We start from the raw sequence: 27740 nt of genomic DNA on the forward strand, positions 1-27740 counted from the left end.
TCACCTTGCACATGTGGGGATTTGTATAGATCTTCTGGGCTGCCAGGTTGAAGATGTGTGACTCATCCAATCCAGGTATACTTATAAAACATATTTAAAAACAACAAAAGGTGACCAAAGTGCTGTACATTCAAACATAAGAACCATAAAAGCAATACAGTAAAACTCCAAGACCAATTTAAAGACAACAGGACAATACAATCCACATTTAAGAGTTTGTAGATTTTTGCAGCAATGGTTATATTGGAACAATTTCTTTCTGCCATTGCTGCAACTTCATGATCTATCAATCAAGTCGAGGTGAAATGAGAAATGTAATTTTAATCCTTTTAGATCACATCCCTGGTAATATTGTGCATCTATTTGACAATATAGGCAAAAAACCCCCAGAAAATCCATTTCTTCGTATTCTTATATCAAAATCTTATCATTTTTTTCTTCCGGTAAAACTAAATTTCACACGTGCTTACGTAAGTTAGCACCAAACAATTTCAACCAATCAATCTGCAACATTTAGCCGCAGAGCACCAAGAACGCTCGGTCAGTTAGCTAGCTACCGCGCTGTGGAGAACGTCTGTCTACGGCCACTTCTCAACAATCAAATCAAATCCCTCCAATGATATGTCCCGCCTGCACGTCCTGTTTCACTCGGAAATACGTTACGATACGGAAGCTAGATACTCTCAAAATGCCGTTTCAGCTCGACTTTGAATTGCGAAACATGTGAACACATACAAGGACTGCGGAGTGTTTTATGTGTCTCTGAATACTCTTACACAATAGTGTAACAGTAAAACAAGAATAACAAACCTTAACAAAGTCAAACAGATCTGTTTATTTATATGATCTGTTTATTTTTGTCTCTGTTTGTTACAAATGAAAAGTTGAATTAAGGTGCTTCACAGTCTACACAGCAAAATACATCCTCTACCCTTATCATGGAGGCATAAAACCATAAGGCAGTTATTGTAGTTGCTCCAACATTTACTTGTTTATGAAAACAGCTGCTCAATATAATGATCATTTTAATTGAATTTAAATTGAATTAAGTGACTTGTTTCAGCTCGTCTCACACTGGTCCTGTCAAATCTGAATCATTTTAAATCCCTTTTCATATATAATAAAGTTTATTTTGTAATATTTGCAGGTAACTTGGCTTATAAATAAGTAAAACTCGCAGATTAAGATCAGTGATTACCTCTTTGAGATGAAGCAGATTTATTATTCATAATCTGTGGCTCTGACCTGAAAATAAGATCAGCAGGAGATATGAAATGTTGATTAAATATGTATTTGATAGATTGAAATAACATTTGTGGCCCGCTGAATTTTAAAACTTATTTTTCACAAGCTATTAACTCAGAACACTCGAGGTCTTGATGCCAAGATATTATTCTGATGAGCTTAAATTATTGATATGATAAGCATAAAAGTGTAACTAGGAGTATTTCCTGAAATTGATGTGATGCCATCAGCAAGATAATTCCTCTAGAGAGGCGTCTGCACTCTGTTGAGCTACGCAACACACACAGTCGGCTCGCAGGCCAAGAGTGGTGTGATGGAGAGATGTTTCAAAAAGACACCGACTTGCATGTAAGTCAGACAACAAGCTAAATTAATTTAAAGAGGGGGTATTACGCTGTTTCATATTTTAAGACATAATGTTACAATGTTGGATGTTCATACTAAACGTGGGTGAAGTTTCAAATCTGTAGGTAAAAGTATGTTGGAGTAATCAGCTCAGTCTGCAGGCTGCTGTGAACGCCAGGTTTCAGACAGTTTTTTCTACACGCTGCGCTTTGTGACATCACAAAGTGCTGGCCAATCAGAAGAAAGTGGGCTTGTAGGGGCGGGGTTTCTTAAAGGGGCAGAGCTGACTGAGTCAATTCAGGCAGAGGCTGTATGAGGGCCTGCACAGGGCATTAGTGTGAGAAAAATGAAGCTTGAAATTAGCATAATACCCCTGCTTTAAGCCATGTTACCAAACTAACTGAAATAAGTTACAGCTAAGATCTTGCGCTGGTGATGTTTGTCATTAAAGTGGCAGTAAAATGAGCCTCCTTACACTATCTGAGTAAACAAAGAGAAAAAATGATCATTAAGACAGAAAAGGTTTGATTTTTAAGCAGCTGAACCGGGTATCAGATCCAACATGGAACCAGCCACCGCAGTCCATCCCTACCCCTGATTAACTGGGAGGATTGTCTCTGGAAAAAAAGACTTGTTGAGATTGTTTTCAGTTAATATCTCTCTTACCAAACAATACTGACCACATACTCCACATCATTTAGAGAAAACAGTAGGCAGTATTTAAGTGGAGTCATTGTGTTTGACCACCAAGGAACCTCCTGTACTATTTACATTCTTAACTCCATCTCTGCAAGCTTGACCCTCCATAACCTCCAAGACATCACCACAAATGGCCTGCTTGTTTTATCTGCCAGCCCACGTAGACCGAGTGATTAAAGCAACCTTTTCTCCCCTCTCTAAACAATGACTTTATGTCAAGGCTAAGAGGTAAACAGCCAGACTCACAAAACCACACATCAACTGAAAATTAGACATCCAAGAACCCCGACTGCCTCCGGTTCCCAGCCTTCATCACAGCTCGTCATACCTCAGAGCCCCACAGGAGAAACAGCCACGTTGAGAGAAGATAAATGCTGGTGGGAGTTGTTTTCTGCGCAAAAGTGCGGTGCGAGACGCAACTTGGAAAACAAGGCTGATGTGTTTTGGCATCAAATGAAAGATAAATATCTCAAAGTCTCCCTGAAGTCTTTTAAAGCATTACTCCCCTTTCGTCTTCGCCTTATGTATCCTCTCTCTTCTCAGCGCTGTCTGCCGGCAGACAGCTGATCTTGTCATTGTGGGGTGAAGTGGCTACAATCTTCACCTCTTAAGGGCTTTCAAATCCCACTCCTGCCCCTGTCCGCTCTGCCCCGATAGCCAACTCTGCCACTTTACCTTCATCAAATCATGGTTGAAGATCTTAACATGCAGCCTCCCAGCTGCTACATCTGATTTTGATCTTCTACTTCCCTTTTTTATGCATCATCGCACTGAACACACTCCTCTTTACATATGTCTCGTAAACTCCCAAATACAGAACATAAGAGCTTCAGTTCATATGCCTCCACTCAAAGGTCTATAGGTCAGGCTAAGCAAGGCAGGAATCCCTGGACAGGAAGTGCGCTCCTCTGACCTGGAAGTCTCAATCTGACAGCGAGCAGCGGCAGTGATCAGGTCCACATGTTGTTAACTGCTTTGCTTTCTTTTCCTTCTATTCACAGGAATGTATGAACCCATGCTGCAACGCCACCACATGCACGCTCAAGGGAGACGCAGTGTGCGCCCACGGACAGTGCTGTGAAGACTGCAGGGTACGACTTCTCATTCAGGCCTGCGTTACCCAATTTAAATTCCTTTCTTCACTTCTCAATACCAGAAAAGTTCTGAAACTGTATTTGCTTTGTTCCTCTATCATTTTCCATTTCCAAACTCAAGTGCAAACTTTCACAAACTCTGTTAATTTTCTCCAGAAGGTTATAAAGAGACTCATAATAGTTTGGCCTTGTGTATAATTTATCATCTCAGGTCAGTTCATTCAACCTTTGCAGACTTTACCTCAATAGGAAGGTTTCAATTGAGGACAAGTTCTCAAGTTGGATTGCATGACGTCCCCCGAGTTATTAGTGGTTTTAGCTTTGACATGGAAATCTTCTTTCTTAGATCCCAGATGTGTCCTCGCTTTGAAAGGGAACATTTGTTAAGATGATTCATAACTATAAGTCAGCTCGTTGTGTTCTTACACCTGTTTCTGTATAGACCTTCATTTTAAGGCAAATGAGTCATTGGCTCTGCTCCACACAAAAGTATGCGTGACCTCTTGGCAGGAGACATCAGTATTGTACAACGCTTTGAATGGAGCATAAAGGTGTTTGCTCTGTGTTTGAGGCTTATATTGAACTTAAAGTGGTCATATCTTTGGGATGGATTTTCTCAACTATTGATGGATTTCACATTTTTGGGTGTTTATTGTTCACAGTGAAAAAGTTAAAACTGCATAATTCAAAAAAAGTTTTTCCAGAATCACATTTTTAAAAAGAAATGGGCCGTTCAGAACAGCTGCAGATTTCTACGTAGAACCTTGCTTTCGCTGAAATCGACCAATCGTCATTCCCCGTCATTCACCTCAGGCTGCCTTCTTGCACGAGCTTGTCGTCAAGTTGTTGTCAAGATTTCAACTTACCATTCCGACACCTCCTGGCGATACTGGCTCGTACATATTAGGCCGAATAACTGATCCTAGAGCAGCCATGTTTTCTACAACTTTAGAGCGACAGTGCATTGCAGCCGCTCCCCCTTGTGGGATCGCACACGTGGGGGAGGGGCTACGCGGTCACTCCAAATACTGTCAGCCAATCGTGGCTAAGGTCTAACCTTTGAATGGCAAAACGGCTTGTTCGTTTCAGGAGGAAGGAGAGGCTCCGAAAAATGATTAAATTAAAATATGTATACAATTTTTTAACTAAACAAACTTTACCAACGTGATTCAAAAACACATTAGCATAATAGAAAACTGATTGCATAGCTAAAATATGTCACCTTTAAAAGGAGCTGAGCATTTTGCATTACGTTGTCTGTTTTGAATGAGCCCTGTTTTACAAGTGAGATCTAGTTCCTACATATCTTAAGAGTTGGTTAACTTAAAGGCCAGACCAACACAATGTTGAGAGTTCCTCTCTGCACAAAGAAGATCATCTGAGTTTACATTTTCAAAGATATTCTTCTCTTCTCTTGCGATGCAAAGAAAAAGAGAAACATTTGTTATCATAATAAACACAATTTTAGAGTTATATCCAGCTAACGTGAGCAACCAGAAATTGTCCTACATGCTTAAGGTGGTTGAGTCTTGAGCAGAATCCATTTTAAATCCATCACTGAAGCAGCCTGTACACAACTGAGAACTTTTTTTCTTCCTTGATACCATTTTCAAACAAGCAAGCATCAGCAATTATTGAATGTGCGTCTAGAAATGTGGTAGGCAAATTCTTTTCCCTCATTTCTTAAATTATTTTTAGTTTCTCTTCAATACCTTCCCTGCTTGCATTAGTCGCTTAAAACGATCACATACAGATGTTTTCTCATTGGTTGCATTTTCTAAGGTCAGTAGCAACCAAGGTTAAAATATTTTGAATCAGTGTTGTCCAAAAGTGCTATCACTCCTTCTAGCATACCAAGTTACAAATATTGCATTACTGCTCCATTTATAACAGTCCTGTCAAGTACTATGTAAGGTACTGTGTATGTAAGGTCTTACTTGACAGCTCTGTATGTGTTTACAGCTGAAACCTGCTGGCACCCTGTGCCGCGAGTCTGGTAACTCCTGCGACCTGCCAGAGTTCTGCACCGGTGCCAACCCTCACTGCCCAGCCAACGTCTATCTGCATGACGGGCACGCCTGTCACAACGTCGAAGGCTACTGCTACAACGGCATCTGCCAGACTCATGAACAACAATGCATCACCCTGTGGGGACCAGGTAAATCAATAGCTACTTAAATGTTGAACTGTGTGCTAAATCTTTATTTTTATAAGGGAATATTTATGTGATTATACTTTGTAAATTCCTTGTGTGTCTTTACATGCAGGAGCCAAGCCGGCCCCTGGGATATGCTTCCAGCGAGTCAACTCAGCAGGGGATCCTTATGGGAATTGTGGGAAGGACTCCAAAGGCTCCTTCGCCAAATGTGATGCGAGGTAAGACTCAGCAGCTGCAGTGATGCGGTAGAGGTACAGTGAAAATCGCTGTGCAAAACACAACTGATTAGCTTAAGTGGCGTCATTAGCAATCATCATTACTTTGTGGTATCTGACATGTGATCTTCAAACAAAGGTTTAGAAGGGTGAAAAATGTCATTTGAGAAAGATAGCAGCTAATTATGTTCTGAGAAATGAATCATTTGGTGCTTTTCTTGTTGGCTAATTGTTCTGAAGATCTGCTCCCTTTGGGTGAATTCCGTAATCAAGCTCTTTGTTAATTGACGTAATTGCTCTAATGGCCACAGGACTGAAGCGCTTGGCTCTCTTCAGCAGCCTTTTATCCGACTCTAACGTTACCTATCTTCGTCTGTGACTGACAGGCTGTTTTAATTAAGTCTTTTACTATGTGTTTTTTTAATGTATGTGTGTTTCTGATTGTGTGCAGGGATGCGAAGTGCGGTAAAATTCAATGCCAGGGAGGAGCCAACAGACCAGTGATCGGAACAAACGCTGTTTCCATTGAAACCAACATCCCGCTACAAGAAGGAGGACGCATTCTGTGTCGGGGAACACACGTGTACCTGGGTGATGACATGCCAGATCCTGGGCTGGTTCTGTCTGGTACGAAGTGTGGAGACGGCATGGTGAGGGATTAAATCATTTAATTGTGTGTGCTAGACTGTTCATACTTCTTTTATAGTAGCAGCAACAATGCTCAATAATTAGTGTTATAATCAGCTCTTAATTATATTCAAGTGGAGTAATTATACATTATATCATCCTATTGCATTATTTTCTATAGTGTTAATGGTCATGTTCTTTTAAATGCTTTCTAAGTAGCTGTTAGCTTGTTGTTCAATATAATCAAAAGATGCAGCTATATCATTTGTCCTCTAGATGCCCCGAGGGGCGGATAACTGTATGAGCCTACTGTAGTATTCCTTTAGGAGCTGAGCAAATAGCACTGCATTATAGAGGTATGGAAGAGACAGATGGGCCGCCTCCTCAGTAAAAGAAAGGGCTAATAAAGTTAACTGAGTGAATCCAGTGATCCATATGTACAGAGCACATCCTGCCTCAGGCTGGACAAATGGACAAGAACCTTATAGCATCCAGTTATGTTATTACATTTTCCTCTCTACTCTTCTTCTTCTGAGTGCTGCCGTCAGAACACCAGTGACATCACTGCATTTTTGTGGCAGGCAAGAGGCCTTTAGCTTTGAACTGGAGTACGTATATGCGTCTCTGCATGAGGTTATAAGATCTGTTTTCAGTCAGAAAATAAACACAAACTTATGAGAGGATGTGATTTGGTGCCCATATGGGCAGTGTCAGTATCATCTCCTGCTGCTTGCTAACCTAATAGATGATGTCTTTGAAAGCAGCCCTGCATCAGTAATGCAGCTACCACACTTTCCCTTCATTTGCTGTGTCCACTGGCCTTTGTGCTCTTTATATGGTGACAGGTGAAATGTTTTTCAGGTGTATTTGCCACAAGGCAGTTAGAGTTAATAATGTGTGCCTGAGGAGTCATTCAAAAACTGGACCTTTTGAAATTCGCTGATGGAAATGTTAAATGATCCAACTCTCAGGACATTATGCTTCCTCATTATTTCCGGTAATACTGAGAATCAGGGCTGCACGATTACGGCCAAAATGATGATCTTGATTGTTTTTTACATTTTAGAAGGACATTTTTTATTGTACTTTAACTTTTTAAATAAAAAGAGCAACACTTCCAGTAGAATTTTGTGCTACATTCAGACTCATAAACACATTTTACATCAAACTAAGACTTTAAATTAAGTTCTTTACCTGAATTTGGTGCATCTTCTCATCTTCTCTAAATAATTGCGTAACATATCTTTTGTCAAGTTTGTTCACCAACTTCCTGAAGCCCTCATTACCCATAGTCTTAATAGGACACATGTCTTTGGCCAGTGGAATGTGATTGCAGTAGTAATTTTGGACTGTCTGACTTCACGTTGGACAAGGACACTCTCAGCGGCACAGACAGGTTTCATGCACTCTTTTCATATTATTTTTTCTTGCTTAACATCACTCGCGCTAAACCCGAAATACCTCCAAACAACTACTGACGAGCCGTTTCGGGGGACCAGCACTTCGTCTTCTATTCCAAGATATTTGACATTTGACTCTTCCACTCTAAACTGCTGCTGCAAGGGCTCATGACATGACATGCCAGCACCCCCAAACGTGTAGCCAAAACCTCTTGATCGCCCCCTCAAGGGAGCACTGATTTTACACGCGAATAACGCCATCAATCATGTTGGTTTAATCGTTTAATGTGCAGCCCTACTGATAATGTTACACAACTACATGATCAAATCTGCCAAACCTTCTGCAGCTGTGGATTTTGCTTGTGAAAGGCCAGAGCTTTGCCTATGTGGCTGAGATTGGCGCCATATATTTGAAGGCAGAATTATGCTAGAAAACAACAGGTAAGTATGAAGTGCTGTCCGACATTGTCACACATCAAATGTGTTTATAGTTGTGTTGTGGAGTGTGAAGCTGGCAAAAACAGCACGAATCTTCAGACAGTTTCTCCTAGAAGGCTTTTGTCCTGTTGCCCTCAGTTGTTGTTCAAATGAAAAGTGACAGGAATAGTTGTGTTATGGGGAAGCCTACTGGCAGGTGTAGAGTGTGGAACCAAACTGTAGCGTCCTACAAGTCCTCATGAGCTCTTTCAGTTACCTCAGGGGACTCGCCCTTGGCGCTACGAGGCCTTTGAGGTGTGTGTGCAAACTGGCAGTCTGCCAGGTTAGCTTGTCTCCTGGCTGTTGGCTCCACAGAGCTTGATTTAGCTCCACTCATTATCTGGAAACTGTGATGTCCTGAAGGTGGGTCTTTGTCATTGGCCTTTGTTCCCTCTCAAAAAGGTTTTCTGTTTTCCATGCCAATCGGGGTATTAAGTTGGCAGAACACGGCGCGCACAAAAGTAGCAATTTGGGGAAGATGAGAGCAGAGAACTGCTCTGCCTAATGTAAGCCTGATCTGCTACATAAAAGCCACAGCTGGCTTTTTTCAGCCTGATAATTGTGTTTGTTGTCGAGGATACAAAGCCTAATGTCTTCTGCATATTCACCTGATGTACTGCAGTCAGGGTTGTTGAATGTGTGGTGTAGCCTGGTCGACATGGCCACCAAACATCACCTCAGTTTTTCACTTTATGTTGTTAATCTTTAAAGAAATATAAAACGTATAATTATATATTCATTTTCCATTTTAATTCCACACTAATTTTGTAATTCCAGTCTTTGCGCTCATCCTCATTGCCCTTTGATTTCTATACCTCTGAAAAACACTTAATGGATGTTCTTTCTTTATAGGTGTGCCTGAATCGGCAGTGCCAGAATGTCAGCGTGTTTGGTGTGCATGAGTGCTCTGGGAAGTGCAGTGGACGTGGGGTGAGTACAAAGTGCCTACAAGCTCAATATTTACTTTTAAATTATGCACCGTAGCCTGTGCAACAGTGAACCTGTCCTGTTAGTACTCAGTATCCATTTTTGATCATTTGAACAACATTAAGACTCTCTCATCGCTCTATAATTAGACAATAGAAGAGTAACAGTGCGGTCTTCGAGTTATAACAGCTGCTACTCTTTTGTATGATCAATCTTCATTGTCTCACTGAGGGTAAATCAATCCCTTCTAACAGCGTCATTTATGGTTTACTTATAGTCATCTATATGTCATATATCATCCTCTGATTGTGCAGCGAGATGAGATACAGTGCAGCGCTGCAGGAAGAGAACCGCAGCAGACGTTCTGCTGCGTTATAAAGGAAATGATCACCTTTCTCTCTCAGCAGTTGTTATCAATAATTCAAAAGAGGGTACTTGTTATGTTTTATTTACTTTGTTGTTTAGTTTTTGGATGCAAACACTCACCCGGGGCTAAATTACCGTGCAGTTACCTCCAAACTTCACAGCCAATTATGGCAATTTATGGCTCAGGGATTATTTACAATGAGAAATCTGTAATTCTTAAGCTGTATATCCCTCAAACTGTTAAATGTTGTTACTGAGAATCACACCTGAAACCAATTAGCCATCGATAAACACTATGAACAACAAATACATCGTCCAAGCTGCCAGCTGCTTGGCTCCCTACAATACATGAAAAAAAAAGACATTTATATTCTTTGCAAGCGAATTGAAGTGAAGAGAAATCCCATTAAGGGTTCAGACTTGAGATGCAGCTTCCCTCCTGCAGAAATCTGCTAAATCAATTTGTCTGTTATTTTCCTCAAGCCCTTCACACAGTATGAGTGTTGACAGGAAAAATATTAATTCTCTGAATTTTCTGCAGGAGAAAATCCTGGAAGCCAACTCACTTTATCTTATAAGGCAATTATTGACTGTGTTCAGGTACATTCGCTTCTTTATTTGTTAGTTAATAAGCAGTTAGGAAGTCCCTTTTAGCTTTTTTAAACCTTACGTACCCTTAATAGAAAGAAATCTTCAAGAAGAGGTCAAAATCTGAAGGGTGATCTTTTCTGATATAACTAATACAGAGAAACTTAAGCTAGAGTTGGATTGTTGAGTTTGCATCTTATGCAGCATTCAGCCAATGAGTGCAGTTCTATCCTCGACTAAAAAGGACTTATTTAAGAATAAAGTTGCCACTTGCATATTACTTTTTTAGTTAAAGCTGCTGTGAGGAACTTTCGGTTTGCATCGATTTTGGTGACCCCTATGGACGAAGCCCTACCCCTTTCTCTTTGCTAATTTAGTCCTGTACATGCTTTAACTGACTATCTCGAAAAGGTCAGTTTCGTTCTCTTGAACCCCCTAATGGCGATATACAGTCATTGCAGGAGGACACTTCCTAATTTAACCAGACAGCTACAGCTGGCTCCCTTCGTCACGGCTGAAACTCTTGATTTTCCTCGCTGACGGTCGCTTTCCTTGTTCCTGTTTGCTTCATCTGAGCATCCAATTTGTTTCTTTTTCACTTATTTTTGAAGTTGTATCTGTAGTCATCGATCATTTCTTTGTTTGTTCAGCCGTAGTAGATTACTGTTTACAGAGACCGAAAAAGCAGCCGCTTAGCTCTGCCTACCCTCTCTGGCAGACCAACCACTGCGGTGACTTTTTCTTATAACAGACATATTTATCTCATTGTGAATCTTTGTTCTGGAAAGTGTAAACAAAGGCAGCGTGCAGTTAATAACTTGGTCTGACACCTACCCCCCGACAGCAGTCTCAGGCATTAAAAACAACTAGATAGAAATAATCAGTCTTGTCGCTGATGGTCTGGTTTGCTTTTGTAGGATGCATAGAGTCAGTGGTTTCGAAACCAGCAAAAAACTCCTCACAGGAGCTTGAATTTAGACAGATAATTTTAGCCTCTCCTTGTGACAGAATTAAGAGATTCTGTTTGCTTCAGTTACCCTTCACACTCCCATAAAACTCCCCTATCACACCTCCCCCTGAGCCCCCAAGTGCCTCTTAACCCCCTCACCCGGTGGGAAGGAGTGTCCGTGGCCTGGAGGCAGGGAAAGCACTTGACTGTACGTCTGGTCTAAATTTAATTCCCCCACAGCTGCACAACTCCCTCTGCACCTCTCTCCCTCCTCCTCCTCCATCCTCCCTCCAACTGACAGCTGGACCGCGTTACCTCGCAAGGGAATCCTCCTGGATCAAACTTCTGCTCTGGAAACTTAAGGCTTTACGGGATGGACTCTCCCTCACACATGTTTTATCTATTAAAGCTACACACACATGCACAGCCAGTGTCCTCTTATGTTGAAAGTCTCTCCAACTAACTGAATGAGAGTGTTTTATTTATAAAAAATAAACCAATTCACTTTTCATCTTGTTATTTGGGGATAGACCGATGCATTATTTATAGCTGGAGTTTAGCTGGCAGGAATACAAATGTCTTTTGGTGCTATTGGATGCAGAAGAAACAAATAGCGTGCACGACTCAGTGAAAGTATCTTGTTTGCAGGTGTGCAACAACAAGAAGAACTGCCACTGCGAAGCACACTGGGCCCCTCCGTTCTGTGAGAAAGCAGGCTTCGGCGGGAGCATTGACAGCGGGCCAATGCGACTGGCAGGTAGTGTGGACGGTTTAATTTCTACCCTCACAAATCAAGACACACGCAGACAACAGTGCTAACTCAGAAATAAGCAACAACACGAAGCCGCCCCAGATGCATCTTGTACATCTCTTTTTTTTTGCAAAGTCAGTACTGGATTGATGTGCGGTTTAGGACAGGAATTCAACTTTCCAAGAACACAACTCCCATTTCACCTCAGCAATACATTACACAGCACAGTCTGCAGGTTTTACAGAGAAATGAGTTTTAGTCCTCAGAGAGAAATGTGACTCACAAACTGTGCTGCTGACCGTGGCCTAGCTGTAACGGTCTCTGCGTCATGTCCTGTCATTGTTCTGTGCGCTAGATGTGCGTGTGTGTGTATTAATGTGCGTGTTGTCGTATATGGCATCAGCCGACAGCGTGGTCATTACTGTGGCGATCCTGGTCACCCTGATCAGCCTCCTGGTAACCTGCGTGATCATCTTTGTGAAGAGGAAGACTCTGCTGCGCCTGCTCTTCACCAATAAGAAGAGCACCCTGGAGAAACTCAGGTGACATGTCTCTCCACTAAACAACACAAAGAGCCTGAGAAGTTCTTGCTCCTGTTATCTTATGTCAAAGTGCAATTGTTACGCAAGTTTCTGTTAGTTGCCTTTTATTAAATTGAAATCTTTATACATTAAGAGACACCTTTCAGTTTGCTCCACATTTCTAAAAACCTTAATTACCTGGCTGGCTGTTCCAAAACTTCCAAACTTCCAAAACTCATTTTCCAACAATCAAATATGCTGCTTATCTTAAAGGTAGTATTTATAGCCACAGATAAAATAAGACTACTTTTCCCCTACATTTTCTTATATTGCAGGAACATTTTCAAGCGGTTTCCTGGAAAAAAATCATGTTATTCGGATGTAATTGTAGGGAAAATAGTCATTTTGTTCAATTGGTACTGTTATTTTCATTCCTTTTGATTAGTGCACAGCACGTCATGCCAAAAATGTAATATCGTTGCACAGGTAGGCAAACAAATCATTATTGCTATTTTTACAATCTCTATCCCTGGTTACATTTTTTGTTGATTATCCCCTTAATTAGATTGAAATGATGTTGCTCTTTCCAGTAAAAATAAACCTTAATAGAACCTGTTTTCAGTCCCTTACTCACTCAAATAAATTGATGGTCAAAACTGAACTTTGAGACTTAGTAAGTTAACGGTTTATCGAAAGATGTTTTAGTTTATATGAGAAAATTGTGCAACAGCAAAAAAAGGGTATATTATTAATTGAGTTCAACTTGTAAACAAAAATACAGTTTAACAGTCATACACAATATATGAATATACCTGAAATACATTGTCAATATATCACAACAATACCATATATGATTAAAACAAACTTTTGGCACTTAAAGGGCCAGTTCTCTCTTCCAACCTCAGTCCTATTATGCTATTGTGGGGAGCTAATGCCATCGTGGGAGGGCCGTTCATTTCAGAGGTAGAGGCGCAATGCACGCTGGGTGTTGTAGGAATGTAGAATGGGCGAAACACAAGCTGTTTGTACAACTTTGTCCACAGCTATGGCGCCAATTTCAAATATTATTGCTTCTATCGATTACAGAGAACACTAGCTTTGGCTGACAGCGGCTTTTTCCAGGGGAGAATTGCTCCTTTAAAGCCCCTGAAACATGAGCCCCCTGAGTATTTAAGTGTATTTATGTATTATTAATTATTCATGACCAAACAAACATTAATCAGAGTTAAAGGATAAACACCCTTATTATTTATGAAGAGTTTAACACTGAAAAACTAATGGGCTTCATTGGGACCATGTGGATGTGGTTTGATTGTGTCTGGCAACACAAACAAGCAACGCAACAACAGTCATCACTATTCTACTTAAATGTTGCAAAACCGTGATTTATTTTCTGAAGCTGTTAAATTCTTAATCATATGAATAAAATCTAAAAACACAGGATAAAAGCAGGCGTATAATGAAACAAACATGTTCTATTTATATCTGCACTTTAACAATTTAACTATAAAGAAATGCATGTGTGGAAAATACATACATTTAAACTGACTCCACCTGTGCATAGTCAAAGAAGGAACTCCATACTGGACCTGTAACTACTTCTGTTTTGCTTACAGATCCATGGAGGCAAACAGGCCCATCAGCCCCATCAGGACTCAGTCCTTGTACAGGCCCACACCACAGCGCAAGCCCCCACCCAAACCCTCTGCAGCCAACATTTATAAGGTGAGTCACTCACGCCTGTACGTCTGTCACTGCATCTATCAAACAGCTCAGCATACGCGTGTCAGCACACACTGTGTGTTCATATGGCCCTTCTTATTTACCTTATACGTCTGTTTGTGTTTTCATTTCTATCACGGCCTATTTGAATTGATTTCTTTTGTAATCACACTCTATTAGAGCCTTTCACTAACCTGCAGCCAGTTTAGAGTCGTCATGCTTTCAGGCTTGTTGACAAAACAAGATGACGGCGTGCCGGGTAATTGATTCAGCCTCGCTATATCTCGCTCAGAGAAATAATAATTACAGTGCCATTGTTGTCAAGAGGCAGAGAAACATAAATTGAGAGATTGCTCTCTTTAAATCAGAGTCGGGACGTTGTTATTGGAGCCCGTTTTATAATTTGTTTTATGACAAAGGAGCAGCTTTGATTGATTCAGGCGCAGAGAAGGTGTTGATGTGTTTGTTGGGAAAAAACAAGTAGAAAGAAATCGCCTCTGATCGCGCTGGCCTGTTAGAGAACTTCATCCTCTATTGTTTAGTAGTATTTAGTCCACTAGCGTTACTATCTGACACAGCCTGTCTGCTCTTATTACGGTCACCACTTCAGCTGTCCGCCGATGTCCAGATGTCAGTCAGCATCACAGCAGCCCTTTTGAATACATCTGCGTGTGTGTGTCTGTGTCTGTGTGTGTGTGTGTGTGTGTGTGTGTGTGTACGCGTTGTCCAGCAGCCAAATCCTTTCTGGCCATTTGAGGTGTTATTAGTTTGTTCTGGAGCGGAGGGATAACAGCTGGTCAGGACATGTGGTCAGACTCTGGCTTTCACCATTTCACAACGTCATATTTAATAATGTTGTTTTCCACTTTCATGACCGAGTCTGACATCAGCTATTTAACTGTAATGACAGCTTCACGACTTGGGTGGATTGTTTTTAAGAAGTGTTTTTGGTAATTATTGCAGAATACCAGAGCTGCAGCTAATAATTTTTTAAATGATCATTAAATTATTTTATTATTTATTTAATTTAACTAATGGAAGATTCAGATAATTGTGAGAAATGCTCCCCAGTGGTGCGTTAGAAATCGTCAGAGTAGAGGTCTTCACAGATTTAGATCCGAGATGGGTGGAAAACCTACTAGGGATGGATTTGTTTAAAAATATACATATTTATTTTTCATTTTAATCCAAAAACGACTGTCAGACTTTCTCAGACACATGAATAGAACAGAATCATCGTTATTATTAAGACCTGTGCTCTTCTTCGTGTTGGATGTAAAAATGGCCGCTGTGAAAAAAGCCCATAGAGAGATGACGGCAAATGTTTTTAAGAGAATCCAGAAATTCCTCAAATTTGAGAAGCTGGAAGCAGCAAATCTGTGACATTTTTCTTGTTAAAAGACAAATAAACAACAATCAAAATAGTTTATGAATTTAATTAATCACAAAATATTTCAGCATCACACAAGAGTAAATTGGGCTGCACGGTGGTGCAGTGGTTAGTCGCCTCACAGCTAGAAGGTTCCAAGTTGAACCCCGGCTCGGATGAAGTGGGCCTTTCTGTGTGGAGTTTGCATGTTTTCCCCGTACATGCGTGGGTTCCCTCCGGGTACTTCGGCTTCCTCCCACAGTCAAAAGACATGCTTATTCGGTTAATTAGTGACTCTAAAATGGCCCGTAGGTGTGAGAGTGAAAGGTTGTCTGTCTCTGTGTGTCAGCCCCGTGATTGACCAGGGTGTGCCCCGCCTCTCGCCCAACGACAGCTGAGATAGGCGCAGTATAGATAATGGATGGATGGATGGAAAAGAGTACATTTAAGGGAATACAACATTATCCAGGGTAGTGAAAGTGGAAGATGGCTGAGCTACATTAAGCTTCTTCAGTTTCAGGGTCCTCGTGTTGTGCATGCTGTCTCACTGTCACATTGTCATGACTTATTGAGACACTTGAATAGAACAGAGATAGTTCCTGTTATTTGCAAATTCTGAGCTTTTTCTGCGATAACAAGTCAAAACATCTGCTGTGACAAAGGCCCGCACACTACTGCTATAACAGATGACACATAAATGCTGCGAACACTGAAAATAACTTCCTCTCATCCTCTTCTCAGCCGTCTCTCCTGAGTGCCGAGCCTCTTCTCCCTCCACACAACTTCCACTCTCACAGCCTTCGCCGACTGCCCCTCTACCAGCCCCTGCAAATCAGCAACCCCATGCCATTGTGTCTGAGCGTGGGACAGCCCACACTGCCTCCGCTCCCGGCCCACCACAGGGTGCTGCCTGCACACGCGTCCCTGTCACCTCCTCGAGTGCAACCGTTCCTCAGTCTGCCACGCAAGCAGTCATCGTACATAAGAGACCAGGTTTGTTTTAATGCACTAATTCTGTAACAATATGATTTTGTTTTGATCTCCAGGGCATGTTTACTAAAGAATACATAACTTTAGTTTATAGCTTTGCCTTTGTTGTAAATTATCTTGTTTTAAAATGGGAGCTTTAATGGACCATATATACAGCATAGCCCATTACATTCACGTTGCGTATATTTTACTGTACATTACTCCTCATTGTTTTCTAAACCATAGCATAGTTCTGCACAGTGGTATATATTCCAGGCGCCATCAATTTTATTTTATTTAAATAAAGTATGAAAATAAACCTGCTGAAACTTAAAACAGTCTGAAACAGATCACAGTGAACTTTTAGTCCTTTTTGGTGATAGTTACCTTCTAATGTAACGTTATTAAATCCTTGATGGTGCATTTAAAGTCGACATATTTTAGCTATTTTAGGCTGACAGTGTTTGGAGTCCATGGGATCGCACATGTGGGGGAACAGCCACACTGCACTGTCACTCCAAAGTTGTAGAAAACATGGCTGCTCTAGGGTCAGCTATTCGGCCTTATATGTACGAGCCAGAATCGCCAGAAGGTATCGGAATTAAATTGAAATCTTGACAACGACTTGACTACAAGCAAGTGCAAGAAGGCAGCCTGAGATGAATGACGATTGGTCGATTTCAGTGAGAGCAAGGTTCTATGTAGAAACCTGCAGCTGTTCTGAACGGCCCGTTTCAGAGGCGACCTTTTTAAAAAGGTAATTCTGGAAAAATGTATGCAGTTTTCACTTTTTCACTGTGAACAATAAACACCCAAAAATATGAAACCCATGCAAAACATGAGAATATCCATTTAAAAGATACGGCCCCTTTAAGGACAATCTGACATTTGAAATTTGTCTTAGCGGATAGAACTTTGGTGAAATCTCACAGGTCTGGATCTTATCGCATTTTCATCTTCAGCAGATGAAATTTTTAGGAATACATTTTTGACTTGTAGATTTTCTTATTACTTCAAGAGCTTATTGTCCATGTTTGCCTTAATGTTAAAATTTAAGATTGTTTTGGGGCCTTTTAGGGGAAGAGAAATTGGGGGATGGCACACGGCAAGGGGCCGGGGGTGGGAGTCGAGCCTGGGGCTGCCGCATCGAGGACTGTCGTCTCTGCACAGGGGCTGCTGATTTAACAGCTGAGCTAAACTGGCACCTTATGTTGAAATTTAAAGTTTAGACTTGATTCCAGGGGCAGTCTTGGAGAAAACAATCTCAGCAAAAGTTTGAAAGAACTTGAACAACTGCATTTCTATCATTACTTTGCGAACTCCATCTGCTGAGGAAGATCAGGATTATAGTGGTGAGGTAAATTTGTCAACTATTGGTTTCAGGGGCAAGAATTTACGCAAGATGTTGGAAAATCAGACCTATGAAATAAACTAGGTTTCACAGCTGCCGCGTACGCACAGATGAAGAGTGTTAAAATCAGTCGCTACTTAAACTGCATGGTGAAGTGACAGTAATATAGCTTAAGAATAAATGTGATGGATTACCTGTGTTCAGTACATTTTAAATCTCCTTTTCATACTGTACTGAAATTAACAGACAACATTGGAAACAGAAGGTTGGAAATGAATCTTAAAAATCTTCAAAAAGGCCTGAAGTACTGTAAAATATGCACAGCGACGTGTAACTTAGTTTGTAAATGTTGTAGCAAAGTGTTGGATGTCCAAACTCGTGCCTTTCACTGCACTTAGCTCTCTGGCCCACATATCGACTGTAAAATTCAATGCATCTCCCTCCCTGTGATCTTGAGTAAGGTGCTGCTTTCTGCTGAGTCTGCAGTATCGGATTCAGAGTAGATAGTAAATCCATCTGTCTGCTGGATTCAGTGCTGGATCCAAATCCGGATGCTCTCCCGCACAAGGGCAGCAAGGACAGTTGTGTTGGATGTTGGCACTCCAGGAGCCGCAAGGAGGGCGCACGGGGAATTTAATGATGTGTGACATTAACTTTGTGATGTGATACTTTCTCTTTGTTGGATTAGGAACATCACATTATCCCAGATGTAACGCCCGAGCATAAAGAACTTAGAGGGAGGTGCGCAGAATTCAAATTTTTTTATACCTCCAAGGTTATATAATTCAGGAGAGCAGCAGCAATGATGAAAAGTAACTAAGTACATTTACTCAAGTGCTTATGTACATTTTTGTACTTTAATTTACTTGTATAAGTATTTAAATTTTCTGCTACTTAATGCTTTTAGTCCACTACATTTTGAGACAAATACTGTACTTTTAACTCCACAATTAACCCTTCGCTAACCAAGTCCAGCCCCCCTTGGTTACTGTTGCTACGCCTGTTAAGCTTTTGCACCAACATGTAAATATTATGCCGTTTTCAACTCTAACAGTGAGAGATGTTCCAGAGGAAATAATAGCACATTTCTGGAAAAATAGTTCCCAAATATCAGAGAGAAGAAGACAGAAAGGAACACAATACACATTTGAAAGCTACACCAGAATATAATTTGTCAGCGGAGTGTTGGGAATGAAGAGGACATGAAAATAGACGCTCACCGGTCCCAATGCAAGCGTCAGGCAAACCCACGTCTTTACAATTCACTTTAGTGACAATCATATACAGGAATAACAATGTTCCTGCACAGCAGGTTACAGCTTAAATTGATATTTGACTGTCTTTCTTTGCTAACATGCTTACCTAGCCAAGTTAGTTAGCGTCTTACCTTGGAGTAAATTAGTTTTTGTTGATCTTCGATGGATTAAGCTGCGAGTGAGATCTTCTACAATTTATAATCCATGTCCGACATCTCTCCTCTTGAGTTTTTGGATTTGGAAAAGTGAAAATTATGACACGCCCCTAAACTTTGAGTCTGCTGTCGGACTTGCAGATTCCACATGCACACCATTTCGGCATTTCTCCTTGTTCTGAAAGTTTGACAGGCCTCCCGCTCTTAGTTACCGTTGTTAATGTAGGATTGGACAGTGGCCGTTCAAAGGACGGGCTTAGAACGGTCAATAAGTTGAAGTTAGAATTTACTTTTCAGAATAATACTTCACGTTTTGCCGAGTGTAATGTGTCAGATGTCTGAGTTGTTCACAGTTCCATCAAACCGACGTTTATCCTCTTAACTTCTCAGATAATTTCATTTAAATAATAGTTTTAGGCATAAATCAAATCTGGTAAAAATTTCACAAACAGGCAAAGAAAAGTTTTAGTTTCATAGACAAACTTTGTCTTTCCTCTTCCATGAATCATCTCAAAACCCCTCCGATTTATCTTGTCACCCCCCGGAGGGCCCTGAAATACCGAACTGTAAGTAAAGTAGTTAAAGAAAGGTCAATCTCTACAGCAGCAGGAAAGTGCTGCTTATACACTGAAGGAATCCAGATGAATGAACCTGTTATGTGTGTTTATAAAGCTACAAAAGCTACTTTTCTGCAGAACAAGAACTTTTACTCTACATTTTCTTGCTTTAAATGCAGCGCTTTGACTCATAAACTAGTGCTTTTACATTGTTGTATCTGTACTTTTACATCATTAAAAAATTTGAGTATTTATTCTACCTTTTAACAACCACCATCATGTCCAGCACTGCAGCACACCACCCCTGATTGATATGAACGTGTGCCAACTAGAAATGCACTTTAGCTGAAAAGCCGGCGTTTGCTTTATAAATAGGCTGCTCGCTGCTCTGCCAAAACAATGAAACCCTGCTACCTGCTAATATCTACGAGCTCATTCTGCTGTAATGAGACAGATGGAGCGAGCAGAGACGGCACGCGGGCTTGCAGGTCAGAAACAGCAGAGAGGATTCGGCTGGCATTCAATAAGAGGCCAGCAAGGACGTACAGGACATCAATCCTTCAGTAGAAAGTGTATTACAGGCTTATTGTAATACTTGACACAACCTCCCCTGCTGTCTGTGCCAATATGTCTTATTTTAAAACACTTTTTCTTATGCCTGCGTGCAGACTGCTCCCCATTTATGTTAAGGTGTTTCCTGGGGAATAAGGCCCATCCTGCATTTAATGCAACGAGACAACACATGAAAGGGAGGCAGTGCGGAGGCTGAGAATTTCCAACGGACCTGCTTGTTCTAATCGTGTTAGGATGATGAAAAAACACATATTAGATACCTGTTGAGTCAAAAAAATGTGAGGCAAATAGTCTCAGACTCTATTCAGGCGCACTGCAACAGCACACTGCAGTATCTCACCGCTGAGGAGTAAAAATCGTGTTTTTTCCAAAATGTCATCTTTTCAGGAACCTTAAAAAATATCTTTGTTTTTTGGCAAGACGACAAAACATTTCTCAAGTCCTCCGATGGGTTTTGAAAGGTGCCAGTAAGCCCAAGGCCCATAGATCTTTCTCCAGCCACAGAGGACGGTGCAATCCTTCATTTTGAATTAAGACATGCGAACACCAGCAAGACTCCAGTTACAGAGTGATGTTTGCTGCCAAGAGCGGCATTAGAATGCACATGGGTCCTGGATTATTCTTGCATTTGAGTGGATGCATCTGTCGATGTACGTCTTTGTTTTCTCCTGTACACTCCCTGCAAAAGTGTCCTGATTTTATGTTTCTCAAGGACTTATTCCTCCCTTAAACTACATTGTTTATAAGTTACACATGTAGGAGTTTGTCAGGGATTAAAGTGCAGATCAAGATCACAGTGGGTGTTACTCTGCGTTTGTTAGTTCCACTTAATATTCACACAAATTCATCTAATGGGATAACAGGAGTCCCCTACTGTGTACGTTTTATTACCCCCACATTCTCACCGAGTACGAGCAGCATCCACTTGGGACTGTAGCACAGACTCAGAGTAAAACAGCCCTGCTGTGCTGGTAACAGCTCAGTTTGATTAAAGCGTCCAAAATGTCAACCTCTGTGGGGCACCTTGTGTTGTTAACTGCAGCTGAGGAGCTTTGGGCTCTTGTATTCAAAGAGCTTTTTTCCTAGCTCAGAGGCTACTACAGTGCACCTAAGCTAATAAAAATAATACGGCATGAATTATTCTAATAGCTTCCTACTGGCTTCTCAAATAGGAAACTATTTTGATCATGAATAACATTAAAGTCGAATACTTTTAAAGACCCCCTTCAGTGTAAATCAAGTGTTTAACCTTGTAAACATCTCCATGTGGGGTTCTTCATGTGCTACAAGACATATCAGGGACAACATAAGCAGTCATCTCCATGGCTGGGCCTGTCTGCTTTTAAACTGCAGTGTGCCAAGGACAGGCTGAACAGCACGTTTTCAGATTGGCAGGTTTGTGACGTCACAAATGTTAATGGACATTTCAAGCTAGTTAAGTTTCAACAAGTTGCCACTAAACGATGGCAGAGACTTGTTTCTGTCTTCAGCTGTAATTTTACGAAAGGAGAAATGTAGTACATAGTGGGCGGGACTATGCAGATTGGGGAATGTTTAATGAGGTAGATGGAGGAGATGCCTTGGGAGGATTCTTACAAGGTAATTAAACATAGTTTGTATATCAGACACAATGTATTCTTTCAAGCAGAGCATTTTATGTCTTGAAACATGACTGGAGCTGGTATTTAAGCAAAAAATTGCTTAAGTTATAACAGCTTTAATGTCAATATTTACTGTACTTCTTCGTCCTCTTTGATAATTATTTGCATATATTTGTTTTAGGACTGTTGGTCAGACAGTATAAGCATTTTGATTATGTTAGCTTTTGTTGCAGCCCTAATTTCCATATATCCCTCTTATATTTTAACCTGCAAAACAAACTTAACGTACACAACATGGCCAGAAGTGTTGATCCTTGAACTGAAAAGACCCACGCACTGCCACTGTATATGGTTATTGATCGTGCAGTATCTGCTATAGCAGCCTCCACCTCTCTAGGTAGGCTTTCAACAAGATTTTGGAGCCTGGCTGCAGGGAAAGGCTCCCTTTCGCCCCACAGAGCATCAGCGATGTTGGGCCATAAGACACGTTGTGTTAGGTTCAAGTGTTTGAGTCTTGTTGGTCACAAAGCACTGCACACGTCTGTAGCTGTAAGTCTGTGTTGATATGACAAACTTAGTAATCTCTCTAAGTCTTAGCCATGCATAATGTGAAAGACTTTTTTCCTCTCTGCATATAAGTTAGTCCATGTAGTCCTCTTAAGTGTGTGTGGCATGTGTGTGTGAGGGGAGGTTTTATGCATGTACGTGTGTGTGTGTGTGATGGTAGCTGTGGTGCTGGTAGCAGATGTTTATCACCGCTCGCCTCCTCCTCGCTGTAGATTAGTAACACATGATGGCACCTCATTCAGATAACCTTCTACACACACACACACACACACACACACACACACAGCACTGCCACAGAGGTGGTGGAGATGAGGAGGAAGAGGAGGAGGAGGTTTAGGATTCATCTCATGTTAGCTGTGGGAATTCAGAGAGATACTGATAACACAGTGCCCTCTAGTGAAACGTGTCTGCTTTTGTCTCCACATGGCAGCTAAACAGCTGATGCATATTTAGAGGGAGGTAGAAAGTGCTGGGAAATTCAGGTTTCTGTATACGGCAGCTCATGATAAGAGTAATATGCTGCGTGGCGTTTTTTAATTAATTTCATGTAGCAAATGCTTTAGTAGTAGTCTTAGTAAAATGAACACATAAACAGTATTGACCTTTCTTTTCTTTTCTTCTTCAGGACTTTGACAAACCCAGTCCACCCCAGAAACCCCTACCTGCAGACCCACTAGGGCGGAGCTCTCGGCTGGGTCACCGTGCCTCAGCAACAGGGATCCACTTCCCCGGGACCGGACCCCTCCCGATACCAATTCCCACTGTGCCCAGGCCTCCTCCCACCATCCCTTTACCCAGCAGGTCGGTGCATCGTGACAGGAATTGGCTTGTCTTCCTAACCCTATCAGACAAATTATTGCAGGCTCTATTCAGTCATGATACAACTGTTACAGTAAAAGCCACAATGCTTACATAATGTTTAGAAGCAGTTGAAGAAAAACAAGTTATTTTTTCAATCAGAGCCTTAGTTAATATTATCTTGATCTTGAGGGTCACAGGCTCCTCTTCTTACCAGGGAATCCTTCTATTATCTTTACTTATCCTATTAGTTTACTTATTGTGGATTTATGAGAGTTTCTTTTAACCTTATTTGGAAAAAAAAAACACTTTTAGACTTACATAAAAAAAAAAAAATCCTTGAAATGTGTTTTATGTGGGAGTTTAAGGACATACCTCCCGGACTCTCCCTTCTGTGGTGCTGTATGCAGTTTTATCATTAAATAACATGTCTCTTAGTTGTTTAGTTAACCGATTGGTTTCATCTGACTTCATTGATAACTGTAATTGAGTTTAGAAAGATTTATGTAGTGTTTTTTTTATGATATTACCCAGAGGAAGCGTATAAAAGGTAAACAGAATCGGTCTAAACACGGAACCTTGTGGAACTCCATGACTAACTAAGCTAATGACCTGTCACAATGACTAAGAAAAGGCTTTATATTAAGGGGAGAGATTTAATGCTCCTCTTCAAAATGCATCAGGCATTCATTCTTCTGTTTACTTTGCAGACCTGTGCCGGTGTTGCCCTACAGACCACCAAAGATTCAGAAGGACTGCTGAGCTCCTGACGTCATGGACGAGTAGATCTATCGCCAACAGATGGAGACTTTCTTGATTTGCACTAACTACTGAGACTCTGAAGACATTTTGGACAGTTAGAAGTATCAGAGTCTCCAGTGAAAGGGGGCTAACTGCACACCTTGATGCTACACCTCTAAAAGGTGCTTTGTTGTCCTCGCTCAGGTACCAATGAACTATTTATCTATTTAAATATTTAACTTTGATTTTGACAATTTGTGCACAGAGCACTCAGATCAAGAGTGACTCTCCCAGAAGAAAAGTTAAGAAAAGAAGAACACGTGGCGTGTTTTAGAAGATTGCTTTGGATTTTTTGGTGATTTTTATACTTTTTTCTCAAACGAAATGCTGAAATATTTGATGTTTTTATAACCACTGAAGTTGCTTGAGTAATGAGGCGGCAAAAAAAGTTTGTTTTTGGACTAAAGTGAAGATAAAGGGAAATGGAGCACAACTCAGCGAGTTGTCAGCGTAGCTTGTGGGCCGGAGAGAAGAGTTTGTTCAGTTTTTATATCATGTATTTAATACCAAATACATATTTTCTATTCATGTTGCCACGGTGCTACAAACTATATATCACTCAAATACTTTTATTTGATTTAAATACAGCTGACTCATTAAAAACTTGGACTACATCTCTATTGTGGGGTTACTCTGAGCAGCTCGTTTTACAGTCTCTCAGTCAGGCTCTTTTATTTCCTTATAAGTTCACTTTCGCAGTACAAGAAAAGTATTTTTCACACATTTCAGACTGGCTCTGACACACCGCTCGGGGCATGTGTTGGACGCTCAACATGCTCTCCTGATAACTGGCAGACGCTGCAGAGTCTCCACGGACTTGACAGACTGATTGTGTTCCAGAGAATTACAGCAACACCAAATAATTCAACATTAACTCTGGTGTTTGTATGTTTTACATTCACACGCACTTCGTCCTTGATTGTGCGAGCCAAGAAGAATGACTTCAGCCCTGCGAGCTTTGCCAAGCTCCCCCTGACTGTGCGTCTTACATGATGTTTCACTGTGTCTGTCCTGTCTTCTTTGTTTTTGCCTTTATAACATTCCATTTGGATTTTGTGTGGCTAGTGCTGATACATCCACTGCAATGTTTATTACATTCAGACTTCAATCTAACAGGTTGCACTTTGAATGAGGCAGTTTCCTTGATTGTAAATTGTTGTTGACATGCTGTTCTAAAAGGAGGAATTCAACTCTAAAACATTGCAGCACAGTTCTTTTTTCCCATGTCAGTGTTCACTTTGGATAGTATTTTTTATATTTGCTTTGTATCCCAAATGCAGCTCTCGTCCTGTCACAACTGTACAACGATTTACGTCGGCACAATCTGCACACCTGTGTTGCATTCAGGAGCAGTAGAGTGCATGTAATTTTGGGAAATCGTCTGACCTGTTCAACGGTTGGAGTTACTTCTCTCTGATGGAAATATTTGTCAGTGCTGTGTTGATTAGTTGTTAAATGTTTATTCCATCTGTAAATCCTAAACGTGCTGTGTTTATTTCCATAACTGTAACATGTTTAAAAGCCATTGTAAAGTGTAAATATTGTACGTCAATTATCATTTCTCTTTTTTTGTTCTTTTTTTACGAGCACAGTAAGAGCTGCTTTGAGGCTGTGCCCCATTGAAACTCGGAGGTGGAAACGTGATTTTGAATGTTTCAACTTTTAGCTCGAAACTTTCAGAGAGAAGTGTTTAAGGATAACATTTAGAGATTTTATGGATGACATCAGAGCCAAATAAAGATCCTTTATGACTGTTTATAACAAGCTGTTTTCATTTCATTCTCACTTTGTTTTTTTGACGTAAGAGAGAGATGAGATGAGATGAGAGAAACGTTTTCAAAACACGACTGGCTGTTAAAGAGATCAATAACAGTTCATAAGGATACAAACTATGTGTCGTTTGATGTGTATGAATAAATAAGTCACTTTGTTGTTGTTTGTTGGCCTTTGAGAGGATGAGTGTGCCTTAAGCTAAAAAATGCTCACCCCATAACAAAGCCACCAAACGAGGACTTTGATCACTTAGAGTTTAATTTGACAACTTTTAAATCCTATTGCAGACAAACAACTAGAAACATATGATACTTCAAAGTTGGAGGAATGCAAGAAACTTTGGAAAAACAAAAATACAACCAAAGTGCTTTACTTATCCTTTCATTAAATGCAACAACCAATTAAACACACAAATAAGTTAGGTGTCCTTTTCCGAATTACCGTAAAATCCATAATATAAGTCGCACCGGAAAATAAGATGCAGTGTGTTTTCGGGCGGTATTCCAGAGCGAAACACCGTTTTCTATAGCTATTTATTAATAAAAACGTCTGTAGGTACAAGTTATTTCAACACTATTTCAATTTATTTTATCTGGACAAATTGTAGCCAACCAACTTTTCTCGCCATGTTGAGTTCTAAATCCTGCAAGCTAGCGGCTAGTAGTTGAGCTCAGCTGGCGGCTGCACTGGTGATCATGACTGCGCATGTCCGTGACGAAGCGTTAGCTAGATTATAGTGCCATCGTCTGGTTAAAATACCGTTACACAATAAAATACCTCTGCATTTTATACTGGTATATTGGTATTACCGGTATATAGGACGCAGCTCACTTTTTAGATGGAAAAAAAGTGCATCTTCTACACCAAATTTTACGGTACTTACTGTAAGTCCCTGAACACACCTGGTATTAACATGTGTTATTCTTGATCGGATCACAAGTGGACAGCCTTAACTACAGGTGTGAACACTCCCAGGACAGATTGAGGACGCATTCAGATCTGATCACTCAGGCCTGGGACGCATTTATCCACACACGTCTGACAGCGTATACGCACCAATGAATGTATATGGTACGCGCATGTGTCCTTGGACACATTAAGCACCGCCCACTCTCTCCATATCCACGGCAATGTTCACGTGGATACGGGGTTCACTCTCCTCTCTTTCCCATCTAGCTTAACTTTTCTCTGCTGTGTCTCTTATAAATCTTATTTTCATTTATTTTTCATGTCACTCCAGCATGTGTATTCGTAGTTTATGCATTAGAGCGGAGTGTGTACAGTAATACAGACAGATCGTGTCTGTATTTATTCAGTAAGGAGCATTTAAGTATTTATTACGGGACATCCTGAAATCGACGAGGGGGAGAGACAGCACGGGTCGGAGATATGATCCACGAGCATTTTATCACAGTTTAAAGCTGTAGTGGGTAACTTTATTAACACTAAACTCATATTTGCTCAAACTGTCACTTTAAACATGCAGTAGTACATGAGAGAGATAGCCTTTGAAAAAAATCCTGTTCCTCTGGCTCCTCCTACTGCTCCTAATGGCATTTGCAAGAATCCAACGCGCCTGAAACACAACAACCAATCATAGCCGAGCAGTCTGTCGAGGCTGCTGTCAATCACACGCTGCGCAGCGCCACTCCTCCGCGCATGCTCACAAGCTCGAGCTACATTTCTTCAGTGTGCGCAGTCAGTCGGTTTGTGTCGCAAAGGCTGAAAAACAACCACCGGGAATGAAAAAACTGCCCATCCCTCCACTGCCAACTACGGCTTACACTACAGGACCGTTAAACCGAAGAAGAGAAATGAGGAAAAGGCAAGCTAAAAAGAAAGAGTTGGACCGAGACTGAAATGAAATGGGATTAAACATTGGAGCG

General features: G+C 40.9%; 1 protein-coding gene across 1 annotated transcript in view; it reads left to right on the forward strand.

Moving 5' to 3' along the window:
• The window catches only part of adam12b (ADAM metallopeptidase domain 12b), an 88222-nt gene extending 62415 nt beyond the window's left edge, over positions 1-25807 (forward strand). Inside the window, exons 13-23 of the mRNA XM_069658479.1 lie at positions 3291-3380; positions 5346-5541; positions 5651-5759; positions 6208-6406; positions 9113-9190; positions 11739-11847; positions 12245-12383; positions 13979-14087; positions 16195-16446; positions 23108-23283; positions 23991-25807. Of these exons, the coding sequence (XP_069514580.1) occupies positions 3291-3380; positions 5346-5541; positions 5651-5759; positions 6208-6406; positions 9113-9190; positions 11739-11847; positions 12245-12383; positions 13979-14087; positions 16195-16446; positions 23108-23283; positions 23991-24042 (1509 nt within the window). The 3' untranslated portion in view covers positions 24043-25807. The remainder of the gene's footprint in view (positions 1-3290; positions 3381-5345; positions 5542-5650; positions 5760-6207; positions 6407-9112; positions 9191-11738; positions 11848-12244; positions 12384-13978; positions 14088-16194; positions 16447-23107; positions 23284-23990) is intronic.
• The last annotated feature ends 1933 nt before the right edge of the window (positions 25808-27740 follow it).

The sequence above is a fragment of the Semicossyphus pulcher genome, unplaced genomic scaffold (genome assembly GCF_022749685.1).
Source record: "Semicossyphus pulcher isolate SPU_LCO1_2020_fin unplaced genomic scaffold, fSemPul1.0.p SCAF_12, whole genome shotgun sequence".
Classification (NCBI taxonomy): domain Eukaryota; kingdom Metazoa; phylum Chordata; class Actinopteri; order Labriformes; family Labridae; genus Semicossyphus; species Semicossyphus pulcher.